Genomic DNA, 25,463 nt, shown 5'->3' on the forward strand with positions numbered 1-25,463 from the left:
AGGTACTGCAGTTCAATACAATGAAAGACAGTGTGCCAGACACCTCTTCAACCCTCAACAATTAATAAATAAATAGTCATACAATAGTCAGAGACAACGTTCAGTAAACAAGAAAGAAATAATGAAATAAAGTGCAAAAAATGACTCCATAAGAGTGCAATACTAGGACAAGAAACCATAAAAACCTACAGAAATAACCTTCACCTAACTATAGATTATAACTGTCACTAAGTTGATATTGTTTGTTTGTTTGTTAAGTATTTAATTGATTAGCACCAAACTATTTGAAGGGACAGGAAGACAATAATGTGTATTATCAATATCTTAGTTCAGATCTTGTTACAGAGATGGATCAAGGATTTTTATTTTTATCCCTTTGATCAGTTTCTGTGTCGGCGCGGCAGCAGAGTTCGGCCTTGGCTGAAGGTGTTGGTCTGGTTTCACATGAGCAGCATCACTTCCTCCATTATTCTGTTATTTAGGGATCAGTTATCGACCGGGATGCCGACGGAGACGAGACGAGACAAGACGAGCAACAAGAGCTGGAGAAGTGACTAAAGTGATGACGTGTGAGTCGGAGGATTCAGAGCTGCAGCTTCATCGCTAACACTTGACCTTTTCTTTGCAATATACTGTAGGGCCATAGGTGTGTGTGTGTGTGTGTGTGTGTGTGTGTGTGTGTGTGTGTGTGTGTGTGTGTGTGTGTGTGTGTATTCAGGACGGTATCGAAATAAAAGAAACACAACCAGTGTAAATGCCAGTGTAAATCCATCAAAGCTGCTAACAACATCCAGACTATAGTGTAATTAGGGGCCAGGCTGCCTAAGCTGTCAGGACCCTCTTGGTATCCTGCATGTTCTTCTTCTTCCTAGGAAATCCAACTTCTCGTACATAAAGATGTCAGTATTCCTCGTGGGGGGGAACTTTAAAACAATTTAAACACTTGTTCAAAATCTTAAAAATATTCAGTTTATTTAGAAACAAAAATGGAAAACAATGTGATTACAGGCCTTTGCAGTTGCACAGGTTTACCTACTGAAGTGTAAATTTAATATTTAGACACCTCTGATGCAGTTACAGGTTAAAGCCCCTGTACAGACTTTTCATTTAGTGTTGATTTTGGCGGCCCCTGTGGACGAAAGCGGCGGAGTGAAGTCTGCATTTCCCACTGTCATGAAGACGTTTGTCTGGCCGGCGCGTGTAGATTTGTTTTGGAAACGTCGGAAAGAAGACGGGGCTTGCTTTTTTTTTTTTTTTTAGTAGCGTAATGTATCTATTCATATCGTTTTGTCAGTGGTCCGACCTGACCATGCCTTCCAGAGGTATAGAATTAGACTACTTAGAAATAGCGTATCTTCACACTGATGGGCTCATTTGCTGTTGTAGGAAACAGAGACACATCAGCAGAAACCAGAGACTTTTGCGTATCCAGTTAAAGGACAATTCCAGGCGAATTCAACTCGGGGGTGTATTTTCATATCGTTTTAGGTCTAAAAGAAGGAATCTGAAGATTTTCAGTTTAATTGCTCCTGTTTTGCGGTAGTTGCGTCTGAATGAATGGGAGTGGATGTAAGTTCCGCTGTTTAGGCTGTTTACATCCCTCAAAGCCGCAATTTTTTTCCACAGACAGCGTCAGATGGCGACTCAAACATGCCCCGAGAAGTTTATTTACTTCAAGCAAGCCGACATGTTTGTAAAACTAGATCTAATTCAAAGTCTCCCGGAGTCTCGTGCGAGACCCAAGTTGCCGTGCGCGGTGTGTTCAGGTGCAGTGGGAGCTCCCGTTTGTGTCATAAACACAGGAATATCAACTCTTTACTTGCTTCAAGTAAAAAAAACTTCTCGGCGCATGTTTGAGTAGCCATCTGACGCTGTCTGTGGAAAAAAATTTACACTTGAAGCAAGTCAAGAGTTGATATTCCTGTGTTTATGACACAAACGGTAGCTCCAACTGCGCCTGAACACACCAGCACTACAACTTGGGTCTCGCGCGAGACTCCGCGAGACTTTGAATTAGATCGAGTTTTACAAACATGTCGGCTTGCTTGAAGTAGCCTAAATAAACTTCTCGGTGCATGTTTGAGTAGCCATCTGACGCTGTCTGTGGAAAAAAATTGCGGCTTTGAGGGATGTAAACCGCCTAAACAGCGGAACTTACATCCACTCCCATTCATTTCTGCCGTGGCGATGCGGGGACAGACGCAACTACCGCAAAACAGGAGCAATTAAACTGAAAATCTTCAGATTCCTTCTTTTAGACCTAAAACGATAGGAAAATACACCCCCGAGTTGAATTCGCCTGGAATTGTCCTTTAAAAGCTCCATACAGGGGCTTTAAAGCTTTGCAGTAAATGGTGTTACACACACACGTTGGACACGACGTTATCTGCGAATGAGGCGGAGCGCGGTGAAGTGTTGCCGAGCCGACAGACAGGAGAAAGACACGGGGAGGTAATTAAAGGATTCGAGGACCAGTGGAGCGAAGAATTAACACACACACACACACCTTCTGTCAGTGTCACAGTGTCTGATATGACAGGACACACACTCTTTAACACACACTCCCTGTTGGGAATTCAGTGCTACATGACGAGTTGACGGGCTTTGTCGTTTACCTCCCACTGCGCTACGTCACATTCACTCTGCAAAGACTCTGAAATACACGTTGCACTCGAACGTCACACAAGATGATTTAAAATGTGCTGTACAATGACCCCCTAACCCTCCCGTCTCCAGGTGCCTGATGGGTAAATTATAGGCAACACTCATGTGAAACAGCATCTGCCCGGTCGTGACGAAACAATAACGACGATGAATCACAAATGTCAGAAGTCTCAGGTTTCTACTCAGCGGCTTAACCAGGTTGCTAACAAGCTGCTTCATTATTACCCATCTGCCTCAACACAACCCTCCACCCGTGTGCACGGAAATGCATTTATTCAGAGGGTGAGTCAGGTTTGCAGGTGTCAGTATCCACTCAGAAAACAGATGGAGAGGGGAAGAAGTGACATCAACAGAGACGTTTGGATGTTTCCTGAATTGAAAGAGAGAGAGTGTGTGTTTTATTCTGTAAAAGACTGAAGGGGATGGAAAGTAAAGAGGAAAAAAGAAAAACTATATTTCTATCAGACAGTTGTTTTTGTCATTGAGTCGATACCCAGAGGGAAAGGAGAGGAAATGTTCTTTCACTTCATTGGCTGCCAAATGAATTTCATATTTTTCAAATTAAATGAAGTGATGATGACTCTGATTGAAAAACTGTGGAGATGTTTTGAAAGTATCTGTGTGGATGTTTGAATGTATGTGTGCGTAGTGGTCAGTGTTTGTATTCACGTTTGCACATTTTTATGTAGGTACCATGTGTGTATTTCTCGGGCTGTACGGGAAATTTCCTGTAAAATACAATAAACTTAATCTTTATTGTCTTCCTTTACTTTTTTCTCATTATATATTTATCTATTTTATTAATATGTTGCACAAATCCATGTTTTACACCGCGTCCTGACATACAGCGATGCGACAGCGACGCGAGCGAGTGAGGAAAAGAGATTAGAATGCATACTTTTCAATCAGCCTGTCCTGACGTGCCGCGAGCGACGTCGCACCGTCCAGTGATGTCGCTCAACCCTGAAATTATCGCTTGCGTTGTCTCTATCTGGACGACATTTTGCGGCGGTGTCCCGCCCCTAAACACTTCTTATTGGTTGATAAGTACACGCTGCTTTCTGTTGACAAGCAAGTTATCAGAGAGAGGAGAATATGAGAGGAAAAAACACTCAAAGATGTGAAAAACGGCAACCAGGAAATGCCAGGAATCTCAAAATAGCGCCGCAAGTTTGTTTACGTCCCTCGATAATTTGATTGGTTTGGATTCTAAACCAATAGAATATACTCGCGACAAAATCGTCACGCTGCATATCAGGACACCCTCGCACGAGTTTTCGTTGCCGTTTCGCTTGCTCGCTGCATGTCAGGACGAGGTGTTATACTGGCAATGGACGGATGAAATGGTTCTTTATAATGTGAAAAGTTTAGTTTTCATTTGACATTTATATTATTATCACACTATAAATAAACCTGACATCCAGCCTTTACTGTATATAATAATATACTTAATCTACTGTATAAAGAACCTCTCTTAGTGAAAGTTATGCTACGAGGTGCTTTGATAGAATAAAAAAAACAAAAAAAAAACAAAGACATAGTACAGACCTGTGAGCCTTGGTATTTAAAAACATAAAGTTACAGTATGTATGAAATGCCCAATAGAGAATATTACATCTATAATATGAAAGTCTGCAATATAAAATGTATAGCCTTTCCAGCAGCTGAAAGTCTCATTGACTCAATCAGATAAAGAAACTTTTCTGCAAACACACGAACAGAAGATACCAGCGACTAACGACTGAGCGATATACAAACCCATTTGGGAACCATTGTGATGTTTATAATCTCAGCTACAGGTGGGTACCTGCATTGTTGCTCCTCTTTCAGTCCTGCAGGACGTTGATTACAGATCACATCCCGAGTTTTCACAGTTTGTGGTTTAAAAAGAGTCTGGAACAATGAGCTCAATTAACCGAGGAGCACAGTGAATATCTGATTCACCACCTCCACCTGAAATGTTAATAGGTACGGTCTGAATGGGGGTTGGATTATTCATTTATGCAAGATTATTTTAGCGCATAATAATACTCCTCCATGCTTTCCACACCTGAATTTATCATTAAGGGCCCATGGTGCACGCTGGTGCAATCAAAACTGTGACTGGCACAAATACATTTAAAGTTGCACTGAAAAGAGGAAATGTGGAGATAATAATGTGAAGCACCAGATGCTCAGTTTCTTTTTCTAATGACACTTGTCATCGCAGGAAAAGCACAGGTGTAAGCAATTACAGCAACAATCCACTGAGCCAGCATGTGTGAAACCAGAAAGCCCCGACACTGAGGGTTGGTGTTGCTGTGTCTGCTGGAAAAAAAAAACTGTTTCCAAGCACATTCGCCAAATATCAACTTTATAAGGTGACGATATTTCAGTGGTGTTTACAGCTCGTTTACACTGGGCATGAGACAAATATGAACCCAGGTTTAACATTCACAGGTTTTAATGTTTATTTATTCTATTATAACTTTTTATTCATTGTTTGCGCATTTCAAAATTCTCCAATGACCCAGAGGAGCTTCTTCTGCGCTGGTTTAAGCAGCCGACTGGAAAATGTGATATTGGCATGACAGAAGTGGAAGGAGAAGTTCATAAATTTCCATTTTCTTCAGGTTGAAATGTAAAATATTTGGACAGAAACTGAGCCGACGACGTGCCATCAGCTACACTGCCTCCATCCCAACACATCTCTCCAGTCTATGAATTTACTGTATTTAAATATTTCTGCATACTGTTTTATACTGTTTTGGACCTTTTCCACTAGCACTACTCGGCTCGACTCATTTTTTTTTTGTGGGGGGGGGGGGGTCAAACCTGCTATTTTTAAAAACACACCGGCAGCAGCGACCTGCAGCAGCGACTGATCTGTACTGAGACTGTTGTTATTGTTGTTCTTATAAAATAACGTTTAAAGAGAAATTATGCAGGATTATTCCTGTGGCTATGCTACATTTTTACCTTTTTACTTACCCATTTTACCTACCTAATTGTGATATGTATGTGCAGTATTAATTGTATTTACTGTATTAAACCAGCACTAAGTAACTTTTCAACCTTCATAAAATATTTTCATAACTTTTGTGATGATACATCAACTTACAACAAGTTGAATGACATCTGTCGTGGTCTGAGGGGGTCTGTATCTCTTTCTCTGGCACTAAGCAGCTTTGAGGAGCATGGTAGGAACCCTGCTCTCACTTTACTTTCACTTTCACTTTTGCGAGTCACAACAAGGAGGGAGCAGGCAAAACGGCACTTTAGCAATGGATTATGTTTGTGTTTTCACTTTGAAATGATTCACTGGAAACAGAAACTTAGTTTTGATGTCTTCTGTTAATTTTAATGCAGGATATTTACAGGGCTTCACGCTAGTGTTCATGGGAAATGGAATGTTCCTTCAGGCAAAACACTACCGCTTTGGTCCACAGGCGCCGCCAAACTCAACCAAAACTGAAAGTTCTTTAGTACTGCTTTAATTCTGTTTTTTATACATAAAAGGGGTGGTCAAACATATTCAGCTATTTTTTTTAGATGTCATTCAAGATTTAATAAGATTAATATAAACTTGTACAAATATCCAAAATGCCGATACATTAAATAAGAAAAGCAAACCTAAAAAGTTAAGAAAAATTCTCTGGATCTACTATAAAGCTAATTTATTTATTTTTAAACTATTTTGTGACACCTGCACTGAAACACAGTCCTGACATGTTTGCATGTATAAATCTACTTCCCTACTCTGATGTAATGTCCTGCCATCCCAAAATATATCTCTGCTGTTTAACAGTTTCCAGCTTCAAGAAGTCGTGACTCGGGGTCTGATGAAAAACCTTTTAGACGACATAAGCTCAAGTATGCACGCTAACGCTAAAAGCTTGAAATACAACGTCCTGGTTGCAGAAGCGTCAACATTTTTCGCAATTGCATTGTTTTTATTATTTCATTGAAATGTCTGTATGCTTCTATATTTTGCACCAGACACATTTTAAAGGTCAATACCAAACCAGTAACTATGTTGTTTAACTGTGGTTCTTGTTTATCTGTGTCGTCTCTCGGCTCAGACATATTGACGTTGTTGTTGTGGTGTTTTTGTCGCCTCGCTCTCGGTAACGTACAGTCAGAGTTTTCTTGTCACGTCAATAAAGCTGCATGAGTTGAATTGTGCTGTGAATGAATGAGTGAGCTTCCAGGTCGATGGCAGCAGCAGCAGCAGCTGGTCGCAGCCTCAGTTTTGGCCTTTTTTTTTTTTAACATTTCACTGCTTTCTGTCTTCATTCTTTCATCCTCTGTCTTTCAGTTTCTCCTTTTCTTGTCTTTTTTTATCGCCTTTCTCTCTTGTTCTCCCTCCCTCTCTTTCTCTCTCTCGCTTCTGCTCCTCCTCTCCCTCGTTACATTATTGATACTGAACACATCTATGAATCTTTTCCAGTCTCCAGAGGACTGATGACCTCCCTCCTCTCTCTCCCTCTCTTCCATCTCTCCCTCTTTCTCTCTCATCTCTCTCTTTCTCCTATTTATCCGTCTGCCTCATCGCTGCTCCGTCCCCCTCGGGCCGGCCTGCTGTTAAAGTTCGTTTGCACAGTAAAATGGAAACATCACTTTGGTCCTATTTTTCACTGCGTGCCCCACATGCTCGGCTAAATTACTGCTCCTCCTCCACTTCTGCAGATGAATTGTTTGGATAATTCGATCTTATTGCTCTCGTCTCGGCGGTCGAGAGGTTCAGGGGGAAAAGACCTGAGCTCTCGGCTCAGATCTCAGATCTCGATGAGAGGACACGATGTGCTCTCATCAGAGGACACTGACGTCCTTCAGTTTGTGGTCAGAGTGGGAGTTACATCACACAACCAAAGGTTATATATGATTAGGTCTTTAAACATGATTAAACACAAGGGTCCATTAATTACAGTCACAATTACACATTTTATGTGTTTAAAATGGACCATAAATGCATCTTTTCCAAGTGTTTAAAGGGATAGTTCAACATTTTGGCAAATTGGCCCTTTGCCATAATCCCTACAGTTTTAGGAGTAGGTTGGGATTTGGATATAACATGGTATTTTTTGGTTTCCCTCATCAAACTCATCAAATACACAATCCAACAACTCCAAAATGCTCTGATGGATAAGTTGTGAGCTGCACATTCACCACGCTATGAGATAATAACAGAACGTTACCGGACAGAGTTGCTTTAGAGCAGGGGTCCCCAAACTTTTTGCAAAGAGGGCCAGATTTGGTGAAGTAAAAATGTGTGGGGGCCGGGTCGGCCGACCATTCAGCCTGACATCCTTTGAACCATTAACATTAAATGCAAATTAACTATTTAATACTTTTTTTTTTCATTGCAAATGGAATTCTTTTCATTTCTTCACATAGATAAATAAATCTAAACAAGTTTTTACCAAAATCACTCTGCTTTTCATATTTGAAGACCACATAAAATGACATAAATGTCTGGGGAAAAAAGGAAGCTTAAACATATCTAGGTTAATTTGAAACATTATTACATTTTATATTATATTATATTTTAAAAAATCAAAAATTGCACTTGAATAAAAATCAAACCAAAAACAAGAATAGACCCTGTCTCTGTTAAGAAAAGATGCACTCAAATATAAAACCACACACAACCAAAACAATAAATAAAATGGCTTATCAAGTCTCAACAAAACTGCACTTGAATAGATATTGACCGTGTGTCATCACAGTAGATGAGGTGAGTGACTGAGGCTGTGTATGTCGCTCTAAGACGGGTGTGGTGGGGGTGTCAGCGGCGTGGAGCGGGTCTCATAGCGGGGACAGCTCCGTGACACCGCCGGTGTGACGGGGGCGGGGGGCTCACGGCAGCACCGCTGCTCGTTGGAAACAGCAGTGATGATGACGTGCTTTCACGTCCGAGTCTCCAAACCAGAAGCGTTGTAACAGTAACAGCACCGGAAAAGTCGCTAGATTTGTCGCTAGTGGCTTCTGTCAAAAAGAAAGTCGATGAGAGGGTTTGGAAAGTCTCCAGAGGGAGAAAGTCACCAAGTTGGCAACTGACGTTACGTAGCGTTGCTCCTTACAGACTCACATGCTGCACTGTGTGTGTGGTAGCGGCCCCGCCTCCCCCCACAGAGACAAAGATCCTGGATGACTGACAAAAAGGCTTCACTCCCTTCATTTCATTCCGCTATGGAACAAACGCGCCCAGGTGCTGAGACAAAAAAAAATTGTACGTGCTGGCGGGCCGCATATTATTGATTTTTTTGATGACAGAGGCTGCGGGCCGGTTGGAATTTGAACGCGGGCCGCATCTGGCCCGCGGGCCGTAGTTTGGGGACCACTGCTTTAGAGGTAAATACATGCAAAACTGCTGATGCGTGTTCCTGTCTTGAGCAGTTTTTCAGCAAGCAGTCTCTGCATTTACCTCGAAAACAACTCTGTCTCGTAACGTTCTGTTATCTCATAGCGTGGTGAATGTGCAGGTCACAACTTGTCCACGACAGCGTTTTGGAGTTGTTGGATTGTGTATTTAATGAGTTTGATGAGGGAAACCAAAAAATACCATGTCCCACCCAAATCCCAAGACAAATCCGTAGCATAGCTCTGAGCAGCTGGCGGCTCTGCTCCGCCGTTCTAAAAATAGCTTGCACCGACAATTAAAGGTAACAATCCTACTGCTATGACTATAGGGATTATGGCAATGGGCCAATTTGCCAAAATATTGAACTAGCCCTTTAATAATGGACAAATGTGCTGCTCTATGCAGATGAAACTTTATTTTACATTAATTATGGTGGTACTCAAAGAAATTTGCATTTACACATTATTAGCATGTTGATGCCCTGATAATCATCTATGATATGAATTACACAAACAGGAAAGATCCTGATTAAAGAGGAAATTTAAATCATTGGAAAATAGAGAAATTTACAAGACACGCTTCAGCAAAGACAAAGTGATGGAGAGACTAAAAAGCTGTGTGTGTGTGTGTGTGCTGGTTAGCGAGGAACCACTAAGTTATTGATTACTCATAAATCACTACTGCCCCCCCTCCACTAAAACACGACTTCAGAGGACACTATATTGATTTAAATTCATTCATCAGCTATAACTAATATAATCATTACCCTTAACTTAACCTAAACTTACATTAACCTTAACTTTAATTTAACCCTTATCTTACTAGTCTCACTATGTCAACATTATTACATTTGTAATATATGTTCCGCTCTTATCTTCTCTAATATTAGTTATTCAGTTTTTTCTTTCATTCTCTTCCTTGTTTAATCAGCTTCTGAGTTCAGTTTTATATTTAATAGTTTGTTATATAGTTATGTTATATGTACAAATATAGTGTACACACACATGTATACAAAAATGATATAGCTCCATAACTTGTTGATCTATCTACTCATACAAATAATATGACAGTGCTTAAATCTATCATATTTTTCTCATATTTTGGTATAAGGACTTAGCTTTTCCAATATATTATGTATATATTTACCTTGTATATTTACATATCTTTACCCTCGTCCTGTTCTCTTTCCTGGAGCGACCATAACAATGTTTTCTGTTTCTGACTCTGATGTAATGCTGTGTCATATGATTGTCGTTCTAAAAGAGATTAAACAAACAAAAAAAAAAACATTTAAACCATTTTGGCAGCTGCATGTGGCGACAGAGACATTTCCTGGCAAAAATACAAGAGATGTTAATTCATAAAGAAAAGAAATCTCTTATCCAAGAAGCTACAACCAGACAGAGCCGGTGGCAGCAGCAGCAGCAACATTTACCCCGACCGTGACCTTCATACTGTCTTCACCTTATAATGTAATGAATGAATGAATGACTGAATGATGTCCCCTTAAGAAATGACAAGTCTCCATAATGTGATAAATATACGTTGGTCCCCAGAACATGAGTCATACCAACACACACACACACACACACACACACACACACACACACACACACACACACACACACACACACAGTGCTAACTCGTCCATTCAGCCTGTATGAGGCCCTGTGGTGATCCAGTTCAATCTGAATCACATTTTGTCGTCTATTCATCCTCAGACTCCTCCAGTTAAATGACATGTCTCTCTCTCTGTCTTTCTCTCTCTCTCTCTCTCTCTCTGTCTATCTACTGGAACAGAAATATCTTCAACCATTGGAGCAGAATATCAATATGGGCTTTCAGTGTGAAAAAGAAAAGGCCAAAGATAAAACAGACGCACACACACGGCAAGAAAATCAACCACAGTCAAACGCAAACTCTATCTATCTATCTATCTATCTATCTATCTATCTATCTATCTATCTATCTATCTATCTATCTATCTATCTATCTATCTATCTATCTATCTATCTATCTATTGCGATAATTCCATTAGTCTTGAATGAAACGAGGAAACACTATATGTTTTCATTAAGAATAATCAAATAGAGACGATAACACGATCTGCCGTGAGTCACACACTTTATCTCCAACTGAAATAACACACCTGTCTATTACCAATCATCTCATCAGTGATGATTTCCACCTCCTCCTCGTCACGGCTCAGGCTCATGTTCAGGTATCTGGTTTGTTACCGTCTCTTCGTCTTTCTTTCTTTTCTGTAATTTACTTTTTGATTAAAGCAGTCTGAAGCGTTGGAGACAGGAAGCAGGAGGCCGGAGATGTGAGATAATGAGATGTAAATGTAGACATTGTTTGGAGAGCGGCTCTCGGTCTGCTGCCTGTGGACATATGGACGAGTGGGCAGATATTAACCGGCGGCGCCTGTTGCTTCACAGTGTAACAGGAATACTGTGTGACTTGATCTGTGAGAGCTCGCTGTTATTTATTTGTTATTTTCTTATTCCACAGATTTTGACTGTTTGTCTCAGAAATCAATTAAATCAACAAGTTTAGTTCATATGGAAACGACTCTGCCTGAGTTTTTATGTAACTTCCTAACTCCGATTTCCATCTTCGCAGCGCTGAAGATACACAACCCCAGAATGAATTTCCTTCTGGATTAATAAAGTATTTATCTATCTATCTAATAACCAAAAACATGGCGGACCAGGACAAACTTCACATTGAAAGTGCTTCACATGGGCATTAAAGCAGTACTAAAGAACTTTCAGTTTTGGTTGAGTTTGGCGGCGCCTGTGGACCAAAGCGGTAGTGTTTTGCCTGAAGGAAGACTCCATTTCCCATGAACACTAGCGTGAAGCCCTGTAAATATCCTGCATTAAAATTAACAAAAGACATCAAAACTAAGTTTCTGTTTCCAGTGGATCATTTCAAAGTGAAAACACAAACATAATCCATTGCTAAAGTGCCGTTTTGCCTGTTCCCTCCTTGTTGTGACTCGCAAAAGTGAAAGTGAAGGAAGACTCCATTTCCCATGAACACTAGCGTGAGAGCAGGGTTCCTACCATGCTCCTCAAAGCTGCTTAGTGCCAGAGAAAGAGATACAGACCCCCTCAGGCCATGACAGAGGTGTCATTCAACTTGTTGTAAGTCGATGTATCATCACAAAAGTTATGAAAATATTTTATGAAGGTTGAAAAGTTCCTTAGTGTTGGTTTAAAACACAAAAACTATAATAAAAAAAGAAACATTTTAAAACAATGAAAGAAATCATTTAAAATCGAAGAGAAATAACAACACGAATTTACTGAATTTACGGTAATCTGTCAGAGTAAGTAATATGTTTATTTCATAACGTTTTAATGTATTTTGACATTTAAAATACATTTTAATTGATGTTTTAACATTGACGGTGTGGATCTGCACAGGTGCAGATTGTTGTGTGACGTCAGACAACTGATTCTCTGAGATGTCGGGGTAGATTTTATTCTCCGACTTTCCCGAGTGGGAGAGGACAACGAGGCCTGTCCCAATCTGAAAGCATTCAGTGGTTTTAAGTTGAACTTTAAACTCTATCTATTTTCTTTTATTTTACTTTTATTTGCTCTTGCTTTTAACTCTGTTTTTAGTGTTTGTTTGTTTTTATTCTGTTTTATGCTTTTTTTTAAATGAATGTTTTATGCTTTTTATCTGTTTTATGCTTCTTTTTTTAATGTTTTGTCTTTATGTAAAGCACATTGAGTTGCCTTGGTATGAAATGCGCTATATAAATAAAGATGCATTGCCTTGCCTTTAACCCTCTGGGCTCTATGACCATGCCGGCATCATCAGATCACATGACGTCTTCAAAGTGCCGTAAAAACGAAACAAGGTTTCAAGAGTATGTATCCAGGGGTTGGGATGGGATGCGAGGGGCGGATGTTGCATTTGTTTCCATATATTTGCGAAAAAGTGGTCGAATCAGCTGATGAATATAGTCTACCTATAGTCTGACATGGATCGGAGGGGCGTGGGGGTCAATAAAGGAGGTTAAAGTGAAAAAATAATTATAAGATCAACTCGAGGCTACGCACGGGCGTAGTAAACTTTTCTTTATATGTGGTATATAAAGGCAAATTGAAAAGTATTCAAAAACGGACAAAAACATGATACTCCTGCACTGATTTCCAACTTTTAGAAATGATACTCAAGGTTTCTGCCACCCCAACACACATCCTTTTCAACAGTGATGAAGGTCTTGAGGTGAAAATACAGAGGTGTCGAGGTGAACTCACTTTTACAAGGACCCAAATAAATGAATCTCTATTCAACTTGTTTTTGATTCACTTTGAATTTCTGTTTTTATTTCTCAACTCCCGTGAAACCAAAACCTTCAACACTGAAGGTGCAAAAGTGACGATCAGAAATACAGAGATAATCATAGGAAGAATTGGCGACAAGCTCACATCTGACATTTAATGAACACGTACAGTAGTGATGCTTATTCTGCTCTGCAATCAAAGTGAGGATGAGTATAAAGAGGATGGATGTTGGCTGAACAAATGGATAGATAAATCACACCATAAAGATGAAACATTCATTTTCAGCCTCCAAAATAAAAGCTTCTGCCTCTTTTCTTTGCAGACATTAACTTCCGTAGATTTCAACATCTGTTTCTAATTGCAGATGTGTCCACAGAATAATAATGTAATGTTTTTTGCCTTTTTCTTTTTCCTCAGTTTAAAAATTTCCCAAAGCAGAAACATCCACACCGAGCTGGTCACCATCGCTTCTCATCACACCGATATGATTTTACATGGAAGTAATAATATTAAAGCAGAAGAAGAGTTTTTTTTTACATCCAATAATAACAACGACAGTGCGTTATTGGCTTCTTCATATTGACCTTTAATGAAGTCATTTAAGTCTTTGTTTGATTTGATGGATATGATGCAGCACCGGTTGATTGATTTCATATTTACTGAGGAATCGATCGTCTATGGGACGAGTTTATCCTGGACTGAGTGTAATCTAATTACCCACAAGTCTGCAGGAGTGTGTGTTTTCATTATTGATAGCAGTGTGTGTAATACAGGAAGATAAATAAAAAAAAAAAGAAGATGTGAGTTCAGATATTTCGCCGCTCCGTGTGTTCATCTCTGTGATGATTGACGACTCGCCACAGCTGGATTTACATGATGCAATCAGCAATTACTTTGCTATTTATGCATCGCCACAAACGTCTAATAAACAATCTATTAATCCCGTCTTTGTTTATTTCTGGGACAGGATGCATTAATCCTGCAGCAGCTTCACTGTGTGTTCATATTAATCAGATGTGAGGAGGCCGAAGCTCATTCAATCAATTCTCTGTTCTCTGCACTGAAGTATCGACTGTAATGGAAGAGACACTGACAGAGGACACACACACACACACACACACACACACACACACACACACACACACACACACACACACACACACACACACACACACACAGATACAGAGTCACACAGTGTTTCCTGGGGTGTGTGTGTGTGTTGTCGTATGCACGTGAACGCATCACCAACAAAAATAGTCGCACACATGAGTGACGAGGGATGAGTGAGACGAATTTGTTTAACGGAGATTTTATCTGTGTGAACCTGTGTGTGTGTGTGTGTGTACGACTAAGACCTCCAGGCTGCAGGTGATGAATGAGATGTTTGGATATAAAGAAAAAAGTTACATAACTCCTCCGCTACGGAGGCTCATGGGATTTCTTGGTTTCCCTCATCCAACTCATCAAATTCACAATCCAACAACTCCAAAACGCTCTGGTGGACAAGTTGTGACCTGCACATTCACCACGCTATGAAATAATAACAGAACGTTACCAGACAGAGTTGTTTTAGAGGCAAATGCAGAGACTTCGTGCTGAAAAACTGCCGCCGACTGGAACACGCATCAGCGGTTTTGCATGAATTTACCTCTAAAACAACTCTGTCTCATAACGTTCTGTTATTATCTCATAGCGTGGTGAATGTGCAGGTCACAACTTGTCCACCAGAGCGTTTTGGAGTTCTTGGATTGTGTATTTGATGAGTTTGACGAGGGAAACCAAGAAATCCCATTAGCCTCCATAGCGTAGCTCCGAGCAGCTCGCCGCTCTGCTCCGCCGTTCTAAAAATAGCTTGCACCGACAATGAAAGGTAACGAACCTACTGCTAAAACTATAGGGATTATGGCAATGGCCCAATTTGCCAAAATGTTGAACTATCCCTTCCACTTTTTTCACATGTACAATGACTTTATTGTGTTAACGCCACTTTTATTCTTTATATATGTGTGTTTGTGTTGTTGCACTTGTGTAACAACACAATACCTTGTATTTGTAGCATATTATTTAACAATCTTAGGAGGAACCTGAATTCTTCTCTGGTCGTATCTGTGATAAATCTTTGATGCAGCACTAATCAATATCTTATTGTATTCAAAACCATAGAAAGACATTTTTCCTCTCAGTCCAGCACAGAGTTTCTCTGAGCTCTGATGAAGCCACAGTCACAACCTGTTTCCTGCCCAGCAACAACAGCTCATACACAAAGGACTCACATCATTACGACTGCAGACGGTAAAGCTGATGTTGCTACGTGTCTAACGTTTATAAACAGGCTGATTTTTGTCTCATATGTCGACTTTATATATAATGATAATAAGTCATCATGGTGTTTATCTGTTGCACACACTGATGATGTGACTTTGCTGCGTCAACATTTAATGTGAGGAGAAGAAGTGAAGCCTGAAAAATCAAGGTAAAAGTGAAAGAGAAGAAACGATCGGACACATCAGAGCGGACGGACGGCGGAGAAACAACACCTCTCTCTCTCTCCTCACATAACAACACCCCTCTGGTGTCTCTCTGCCTCCCTCTGTTCACCCATCATGAACCTCACACACCACCGTCATCTTCACTTCCACCAAGTGTGAACACAGTCGCACGACGACAACGAGTCTTGCACATGCCAATTATTTTTCTGTTCTGTTTGAAAATACAGAAATTAAAACTCTTTATTAACACGTGTTTGGTTTTTTTTAGTCTAATTTTTGTCTATTTTTTGTTATTTTTTACTTCATTCAATTGAACTGTTATTCCCTGACATTGATCCTGCTCCACCACAGAAACATGAACGAGACGCAGCTGTAAACAAAATTAGATATTGATAATGTGATTTTTTTTTCTTTGTAAATTGTAGCACACCACCTGCAGATTTTGGCTTCGTCTCAGGTTATTTTTGTAGTTTTTGTGTTGTTTTCCAGTGGAAATCGTCTCATTAGTGCAGCCGGTCACAAAGCTGAATCAATCTCAGAGGAAATTGTTTCCTACTAATCAAGATGTTATTGATTAGTTTGTCACTGTTCCTGAATTGAAAACCTCTTATTTAGCCTCATGAGCAGATGGTTGAAGAATATTTTTCATCAGTATTTTAGTATTTTAAATCACTCAACATCATCTCCATCATCATTTTCAATATGTTTGCACAGGCAGGATGGTGTGTGGTGATGATACATATTTGCACATTTGCATTTGTATCATAGAGACCTGCAGACAACGTGTTACTGTAAATACATTGAAATGAGCTGAGCCCTGGTTTAAAGGGATAGTTACAACATTTTGGAACGGCGGAGCAGAGCTGTGAGCTGCTCAGAGCTACGCTACGGAGGCTAATGGGATTTCTTGGTTTCCCTCATCAAACTCATCAAATACACAATCCAGCAACTCCACAATGCTCTGGTGGACAAGTTGTGTTCACCATGTTATGAGATAAATCGGAACGTAACGAGACAGAGTTGTTTTAGAGGTAGCTCATCAGCAGTTTTGCATGAATTTACCTCTAAAACAACTCCATCTCGTAACATTGCGCAACTTGTCCACCAGAGCGTTGTGGAGTTGTTGGGTTCTGTATTTGATGAGTTTGATGAGGGAAACCAAGAAATCCCATTAGCCTCCGTAGCGTAGCTGTGAGCAGCTGGCGGCTCTGCTCCGCCGTTCTAAAAATAGCTTGCACCGACAATTAAAGGTAACGAACCTACTCCTAAAACTATAGGGATTATGGCAATGGGCCAATTTGCCAAAAATGTTGAACTATCCCTTTAAAATAGGTATTTTAATGCAGTCGGCATCGGGGCAACATCTTTTCAACAGAAGCCACAAAGGCCTTTTTTTTTATTCCCACCTTCACCTCCATCACTGCTCCGTCCTCTCTGCATTATTCATCCATACGGCCGCTGTCACGCTCCCTCCCTCCCCCTCCCTCTCTCTCTCTCTCTCCCTCGGTGACACTGGACGACATGAATGAGCAAACACACAAGGAGCCGGAGTTTCCTCAAGGACATCCAGAGACACACAACCACTTAGAGCAGCAGTGTAACCTAATAGTGTCGGACAAAATGAGTCAGGAGATCATGTGATGGCGGCTCCGCAATGAATCACACCGGCCTCCCAGTGTGTGTGTGTGTGTTTAGTGTAACTGCATGGCAATATTTACAAAGTATTCTGCACTTTAGATGATTCATGTGTGTGTGTGTAAGTGTGTGTGTGTGTGTGTGTGTGTATCCTACCGTCTTGGGGCAGTGGACGTATCGAGCCAGGCTGATAATCAGGTCGTGTGTGATGGGGTCGACCAGGTTTCTGAAGCTGGCGTAGCGATACAACACGTCGTCCAGGGATGTTGACTCCATGCCCAGGTCCTGCACACACACACACACATACACAAATTGAATAAGACACTCTCATTCTTCCTTACACAACTGTACATAGGGTCCCTTACATAAGCAACAGTCATATAAGCGAGGCAAAACTATTTATAAACCAGATTTCATACACATGGTGGAGCTCAATGAAGCTGAAGACAGAAAAACACCACAGGAGCTTAAAAAAAAATCAATCAGTGATTATTGATGATAACTAAGTAGGCTAACACACCACATATTTTTCCTCCAACCATAAAAGTGAACACACTCACACACTCATTCACATGAAAAAGAAATCCCTTCTGTGTGAGCTCGAGCCAGAATTTAAAAAAAGGCTTTTACATTTTCCATGCTGCTTTGTAAACTCGCTGACCTCCTGAAGCATTAAATAAACGCCTGTTGCGCTGCTTCCTGCTGACCGACCGTCTGTCTGTCTGACTGACTGACTGACTGACTGTCTGATTCACCGATGAAGGAAAACATAAATTTGTCTCATCTCAAAGCTCCGTCAAAACCCGACGAAGCAGAAACCTGTTGGCAGAGCGTCACGCGTGAACAGCGTCCTTGTTAAATCTTTAAAAAGTCGACGTGAGTGACAACTGAAGACACAACAGAGGATTAAACCAGAGCAGCTACAGCGACTTTGAGAAACACTAAAAAAAAAAACAGTTTGTTTGTCCATCATGAACCGTTATTATGATATTTAAGCATCTGAAAAACTCCTGTTGGTTGGAAACTAGGTTAAAAATCTAATTAGCTGCCCTGTGGAACAAAAAAAAAAGAAAAAAAGTGAAGTTGTTCCTGAGTGTGGGAGTGAAGGAAAGGTCACAGAGTCCCTGGGTATCATGAATGAGCTCCAGTCGTGGTTCAGTCACGAGAAATCCTGACATTTTGTCTTTGCTTGTGCACGGATGGAAACTTGAAAGGGTCATGGATGTGGACGGTGGGAGTCCAGGCAATCTGCCACATTAAATATTGACATTTTGAAAATGCAAGTGGGAAATTTAGCTTGATGCTGACACCCCCAGATCCCTAAAATAATTGGAAATGTAAATGACATGTCCTTAAATCAAGGGGATCTGCCCCTTAATGTCACTTATAATAATATATTATAGAAGTTATAGAGGTAATATTAAATATGTAATTTAATTTATGTATATGTGAATGTATTAAAACCTGAAGCTGTAGTATGAGCTTGATGTTAGCAAAGATATTTACCGTCTTTGATGTTAGTTTAGCATGCTAACATGCCCCTCTGTTAGCTAAAAACAGCAAAAAAACAACAACCAAAAAGTGCCTAAGGCTATTGAAATCCACCTTAACAATTAAGATTTCCTGTTCATAGTTTTCTCAGCTGGCCTGATCAAGTTAAAGGGATAGTTCAACATTTTTGCAAATTTGCCTATCGCCATAATCCCTATAGTCATAGGACCACGCTATGAAATAATGTATAATTATTTAACATTATGACACATGACACTCTGATCTACTTGCGCTTTTGAAATCCCTCCGCCCAGCAGCCGTGTCTGTAGTTTAGTTCCAGCTGCATTTGCCTCGTAATGATTATTTCATAGCGTGGTGAATGTGCAGGTCACAACTTGTCCACCAGAGCGTTTTGGAGTTGTTGGATTGTGTATTTGATGAGTTTTGAGGGACAGGGGACCTGTAGCTACCATTCACCTCGACTGTGTTCATCGAGCAGCTCACATCTCTGCCCCGCTGATCTCAAAACAACATGCACCGATAATTAAAGGTAATGAACCTACTGCTGTGACTATAGGGATTATGGTGAGAGGAGAATTTGAAAAATGTTGATAAACCATCCCTTTAAACATTTTCCTAAAAGTAGCTAAAGCCTGATCACTTGTGGATTTATAACACTGACACAAATGGGTCATGAAAACACACACACACACACTTGTCTGCGTCCAGCCTTTATGCTAATCTTAGCTCGTATCATATAACAAACATGAGCGTGGACTCAGTCTGATCGTCGTGTTCAGTGTCAACACAACACAACATATAATGAGTCTCCTTTTCTGGCTGCTCCACTTTACCTGCAGATAATGCCAGCAAAACACTTTATGGATGAATGTGTGCGTGTGTGTGAATGCATTTTAGTCTACTACTCTGTAAGGTAAGTGCATGCAGATACATTTGTGTGTGTGTGTGTGTGTGTGTGTGTGTGTTTTGGGTTTGTTTGTGCAGACAAATTGAAAGGCTGTTGAGTGGCAACAGGGCCAATGCATAGAGAGAGAGATGCTCGGTCTCCCACAGAAAGGTATGACTCACTGAGGTTCTTCATGCAGCCTATTGTTGTGCGTAGGAGGGGCAGTGAATTATGACAGCGGCTTTGACTGAAACACACACACACATAGACACACAGACAGACAGACAGACACACACACACACACACACACACACACACTGTATTTTCAGATGAGAGTGAAAAAAATATTAATAGCCACAGAGAAACCTATGATTAGTCTATTAACAGGTGTGTATGTTGTGATAACGTCGTGGTGGTGACCAGGATACACACACACACACACACACACACACACACACACACACACACACACACACACACACACACACACACACACACACACACACACACACACACACACACACACACACACACACACACACACACATTTTCCAGCTGAGATCACACAACTCAAATTGTTTCTGCTGGAGCTCGGTCGCTTCAGAGACGACTCGGATCACGTCTCTGTCTTTTTTTACATTTGCACGCGTCACATTGTTGTTGAATGTTGTGAATGGATTAAATGTCGTTCTAACACATGAATCTATACACATGAATGGTCAATAAGATAAATTGATTAAAAAAACTAAGTAAACCAAAGTATCCAGACTCAGTCTAAATGTCAGGCTGAATGTAGGTCACTCTCTCATCTGGGTGAACAACACCTACTCACTCTGTCTTATCTCCAGTCGACCTCACATCTGTGTAAGTGGCTAAATTTTGACTCTGTTAAAAATAAGCCTTTTTTTTCTAGCTAAGTATTAGTTTCCAGATATTTTGGGACATTCACTTTCTTGCCAGGAGGACGATGGGAACATCAAACCAGTCTAATATCTATCTATCCATCTCTCCCCAGCTGCTCCTGGACCATCCTGAGGCCACATCACACAGTTTAATGTCTCCAGTAGGGCTGCAACTAACGATTATTATCATTATCGATTAATCTGTTGATTATTTAAACGAAGTTGTTTGGTCAATAAAATGTTTAAAAATGTTGAAAAATGTCAATTAGAGTTTCCCAAACCACAAGATGACGTCTTCAAATGTCTTGTTTTGTCCACAAACCAAAGAGAGACTCAGTTTATTGCCATAAAGGAACAAAGAAACCAGAAATATTCACATTTAAGAAGCTAAAATCAGAGAATTTGGACTTTTTTTTCTTTAAAAAACCCCCAACTCAAACCGATTATTCGATTATCAAAGTGCTGCTTCTCAACGTTTAAACGTAACTGTACATAAATAATCATCATTAATTTTATATTTTGTCACTGTTCACTACTAGTATTCTCTATACATATATTTTCTTTACAAATATTGCGTCTTTATTGCTGTATTTGTGTGCTATATTCCTTTGGCTGCCTCCCCAGCGTGGGATGGAATAGGCTTATCTTATCCAATCTTATTCAATCTTATCTTATCTGATCTTATCTTATTCAGTCTTATCTTAGCATTTGTTTAACTTGTGAACAAATTAAAGAGCAAGAACCAAAAGTTATGATTTGTGCTGGGATAATGATTTCTGGACCTGTTCATGTTAAGTAGCGCAAATGAGCAACTAGTTTTTTAGATTGTTCTAATGTAAAGCTAATTATTCAAGTGACCATTGACAATGTGCATTTGCAATTTGAGCAAGTGCAACAAACAAAAGGAGCCATATTCATAAATGATTGACACTGTTATATGTCATATTCCAGAAATTGTTATTCTGTAAAAAAAAAAAAGAAAAAAAGACACAGACAGTAAAGATCTGAAGCAGTGTACATCGTTACTGTCGCACTGTGAATGTGTGTGTGTGTGTGTGTGTCTGTATGTATGAGGGTGAGTCAGACGAGCACACAATGTGTCGCTCCACATGCTGCGATAAAGATTGGAGCCACTATGCAAATGGATCAATGATGAATGGAAATTAATCTTCCAGCTTTCGCTCTAATCTGGACCCAAACGCGGTGATGTTTACGAAGCGACAATTAAAATACACACAACCGGGGCACTGACAATGTACAAGTGTGTGTGTGTGTGTGTGTGTGTGTGTGTGTGTGTGTGTGTGTGTGTGTGTGTGTGTGTGTGTGTGTGTGTGTGTGTGTGTGTGTGAGAGAGAGAGAGAAGCTCTGCAACAGTAAAAACTAAAAAAGAAATAATGTAAAAAGCCATACATTATTAACAGTGGCTCCTCATGAAATATACATCACATGGACAAAATAAAAATGCAGAGTCTACTTCCATGAACTCGGAGGTCACTGTGGTTTAAGTGTGTACATAACACACACAACACACACACACACACACACAAAAAACCATTTATGCTGTGAGGAAAACAGCGTGGGCTTGTCTTTCATTAGAAAAGCGCCACCCACACTAATTAGAGGCGGTCAACATCAAAGCCACGAACAAAGACGGATGCTGAAGACGGACGCTGCAAACACACGACTGCTCGAGTGCAGGCTCCTTGGTAAATAAGAGGAGACGGCAGGAGGATCCGATGTTGACCTTTAATAACCACCACAGACTGAACAGAACAGACTCTGGCTCTGATATTATAAAGGTTATTTAATCAGAAGGGGACGGAAATTATAATTAATAGTATTAGTATTTTCTTTTCTATTGAAGTTCTAAAACTGATCTTTTTGTTTTGTTTCATTTAAAGCAGAAGTGAGTGATCCGGTCGTTTTCGCTAATGCTGCGTTCCAGGCAGGCTTTTGAAACCGTAAATTACAGCTTCAAGTCACAACTTAGCAACCCACTCGTGTTTTTCCGACCTGTTTTACCTGTGAAAGTCACTATAACGGCCACTCGTAACTTCCGACCCGTGAACTCGTACCAGATTGAACTGGTACCACTTCACAGGTCGGAAAAACACGAGTTACGAGTTTCCTTGAACGCACCATAACAGTCCTCGTCCCTACGTCACCACATTCACGGCGTTCCTTGGCTGCACACACAGCCCTGCATGCCGTTCTCTCTCCTCATTGGATAAAAACTGTAGGATACGATAAATGTTTTCTCTTCGGCTCAGAGCAGAGCAGAGGGACTGAGAGACCCGTGTTTCAGTCCAAACACTCTATGTAAGTGATTGCTGTCGGAAGATTTAACTATTTAAGACTTATATTAACACAAATATATCACTTACTTCTGCTTTAATTCAACAAAGTGTAGCTTCATTTTTGAGATTCTGGCTGATTAGAGCCGGTCTCAGGTTGAAGCAGAGCAAAGCATGCTGGGATACCAAACAACATGAGGTCTGCTAATCATGGATGAACAACAGCTGGATATTGTACAGTCACACGTACCATTTAATTTAATGTAACAGCTTCCCCACAACTTGTCACAGGATGAAAAGCAAAGGTGTAATTAGTGACGTTAACGCTGAACGCTGCAGCAGCCTGACGGTCGCTGTCACTGCCCCTTGCTTTGTTGTGACATCACAAAGTGACAGGAAGTCCTGACGGCTGGTTTTAAGGCTCAGTTTCTGAATACAGGCTGTGTGCATTTCTCTGTGGACTGAGGTTTTGATACCTTCACAGTATTAATATAGAACCTAAAGCTGCTTTATAATCACACTACACATGGACCTCTACCTTATACTGTATGGAGCTTTAACACAAACATCTACCTTTATACTGTATGGAGCTTTAACACAAACATCTACCTTTATACTGTATGGAGCTTTAACACAAACATCTACCTTTATACAATGCTGCACTTTAATAAATTAATTATTCAGATTTACCATGTCATACAAAAGTGAACTTAAATAAAATATGTGATGATAAAATACTTCTGTTACCGTATCATAATAACATAATAAAATATAGTCTTTTTTTTAACCATTTATTTCAGCACAGCAGCTTCAACGTGACAGTGATTGTTAGGACACTCTGTCTCTGACAGTCACTTTAATACACAATTTGAAATTGCAAAATAAAACATGAATTATGGAAACTCTCAAATGTCATGTGCACATGGAGTGACTTTTTTTGATATTTCACAAAATACTTAAAATGATGAAAACACTGTTTTTGAATTGAATTCCTTGTTCCTGCTGCATTGCCAGTTCTTTAATAATAAAACACAGCTTTATTCTCATAACTTCAATTCTTGGAATCACACACTGTTCATATAACTACGGAAGCCGAGAACGGCCACGTCCATAATATTTTTTTTATTATCGTTTTCTCGTGATAACGACTTATTATTTCGTTATCTCGAGATAACAAAGTCCGTTTTCTCGTGATAACGAATTAATTTATTTCGTTATCACGAGATAACAAAGACCGTTTTCTCGTGATAACGAAATAATCATAGAATGTGTCGTTGACATGGTTCCCTAGCAACATGTTTCCCCGGTGCAATCGCTTCTGCTTACGGGGAAGTAGCAGCTGGTTAGCCGCTGTATGTTCGTAGCAGGAGGCTACTAAAGCGAGTCTGTTGGAAACACACTACAGATCTAACGTAACAGAAGAGATGTTTTTTGTGGGATAATTGCCCAGAACCATGTGTAGAACTCAAATCAGTGAGCTGATTAATGTGATCACATCATCCTGACTTCAGCCTTCAAGAGCTGCCACTAACGTCTGCTCTGAGGAGCTGTCAACAATGAAGTACCGGTAAGTTACACTTTAACGTTAGTTTGTTTACTGAGCTGGGTTTATTTAAGGGGCTACAGGTTAGCATAAACACATGAGAGTTGACTACGTTATGGCAGCTTCAGCTAAGGTAATGTTAGCTAGTTGCTGCTCAGATAAAGCTCATGAACACTGCTGTCTTGCCAAATTAACATTAGCCTACATGTCAGTGGTCGCAGGCAACAGGTGTCTGATGGTTCGAGATAAGGTTGTGATTTCTGACAGCAGCAGCCAGTAGCTAACGTTAGCTTAGCTGAAACAGGATAGATGGGACCACCGGCCGGTAGCCCCTTAAATAAACCCAGCACAGTGACGTTATTCAAACTAACGTTAAGTGTAACTTACCGGTAAGTTATTGTTGACAGCTGGTGTGGACAATAACCACACCAGTGAGTAGAGTAGACTGAAGCAGAGCGATAGATAGATGTTATATCTATCGCTCTGGACTGAAGTTAACTGCCCCATGCTCGAGCTGAACAGTAGCCTCCTGTTGCTAGGCAACCATGTCAACGACACATTCTATGATCGTTATCACGAGAAAACGGTCTTTGTTATCTCGAGATAACGAAATAAATTAATTCGTTATCACGAGAAAACGGACTTTGTTATCTCGAGATAACGAAATAATAAGTCGTTATCACGAGAAAACGGTAATAAAAAAAATGTATACGGACCTGGCCGTTCTCGGCTTCCGTATAACTGAACCAGAAAAACACATCTATTTAGTGCAGAAACTGGAAACACAGCCATTGTGACATTCAATAGTGAAACATCAGGGCTGTGTTGGAAATAACGCACTCACTCATTCACTCCTGTTTATCCATTATCCACAGACTCAGTGTCGAG

General features: G+C 40.3%; 1 protein-coding gene across 1 annotated transcript in view; it reads right to left on the bottom strand.

The window, feature by feature from the left end:
* lrrc75a (leucine rich repeat containing 75A) overlaps positions 1-25,463 on the bottom strand; it is a gene marked incomplete at both ends in the record, with an annotated part of 74,267 nt that overhangs the window by 38,162 nt on the left and 10,642 nt on the right. The window contains one exon of the mRNA XM_083985826.1: positions 17,595-17,723. Within this exon, the coding sequence (XP_083841952.1) occupies positions 17,595-17,723 (129 nt within the window). The remainder of the gene's footprint in view (positions 1-17,594; positions 17,724-25,463) is intronic.

This window comes from Trachurus trachurus, assembly GCF_905171665.1.
Source record: "Trachurus trachurus genome assembly, chromosome: 13".
Lineage (NCBI taxonomy): Eukaryota > Metazoa > Chordata > Actinopteri > Carangiformes > Carangidae > Trachurus > Trachurus trachurus.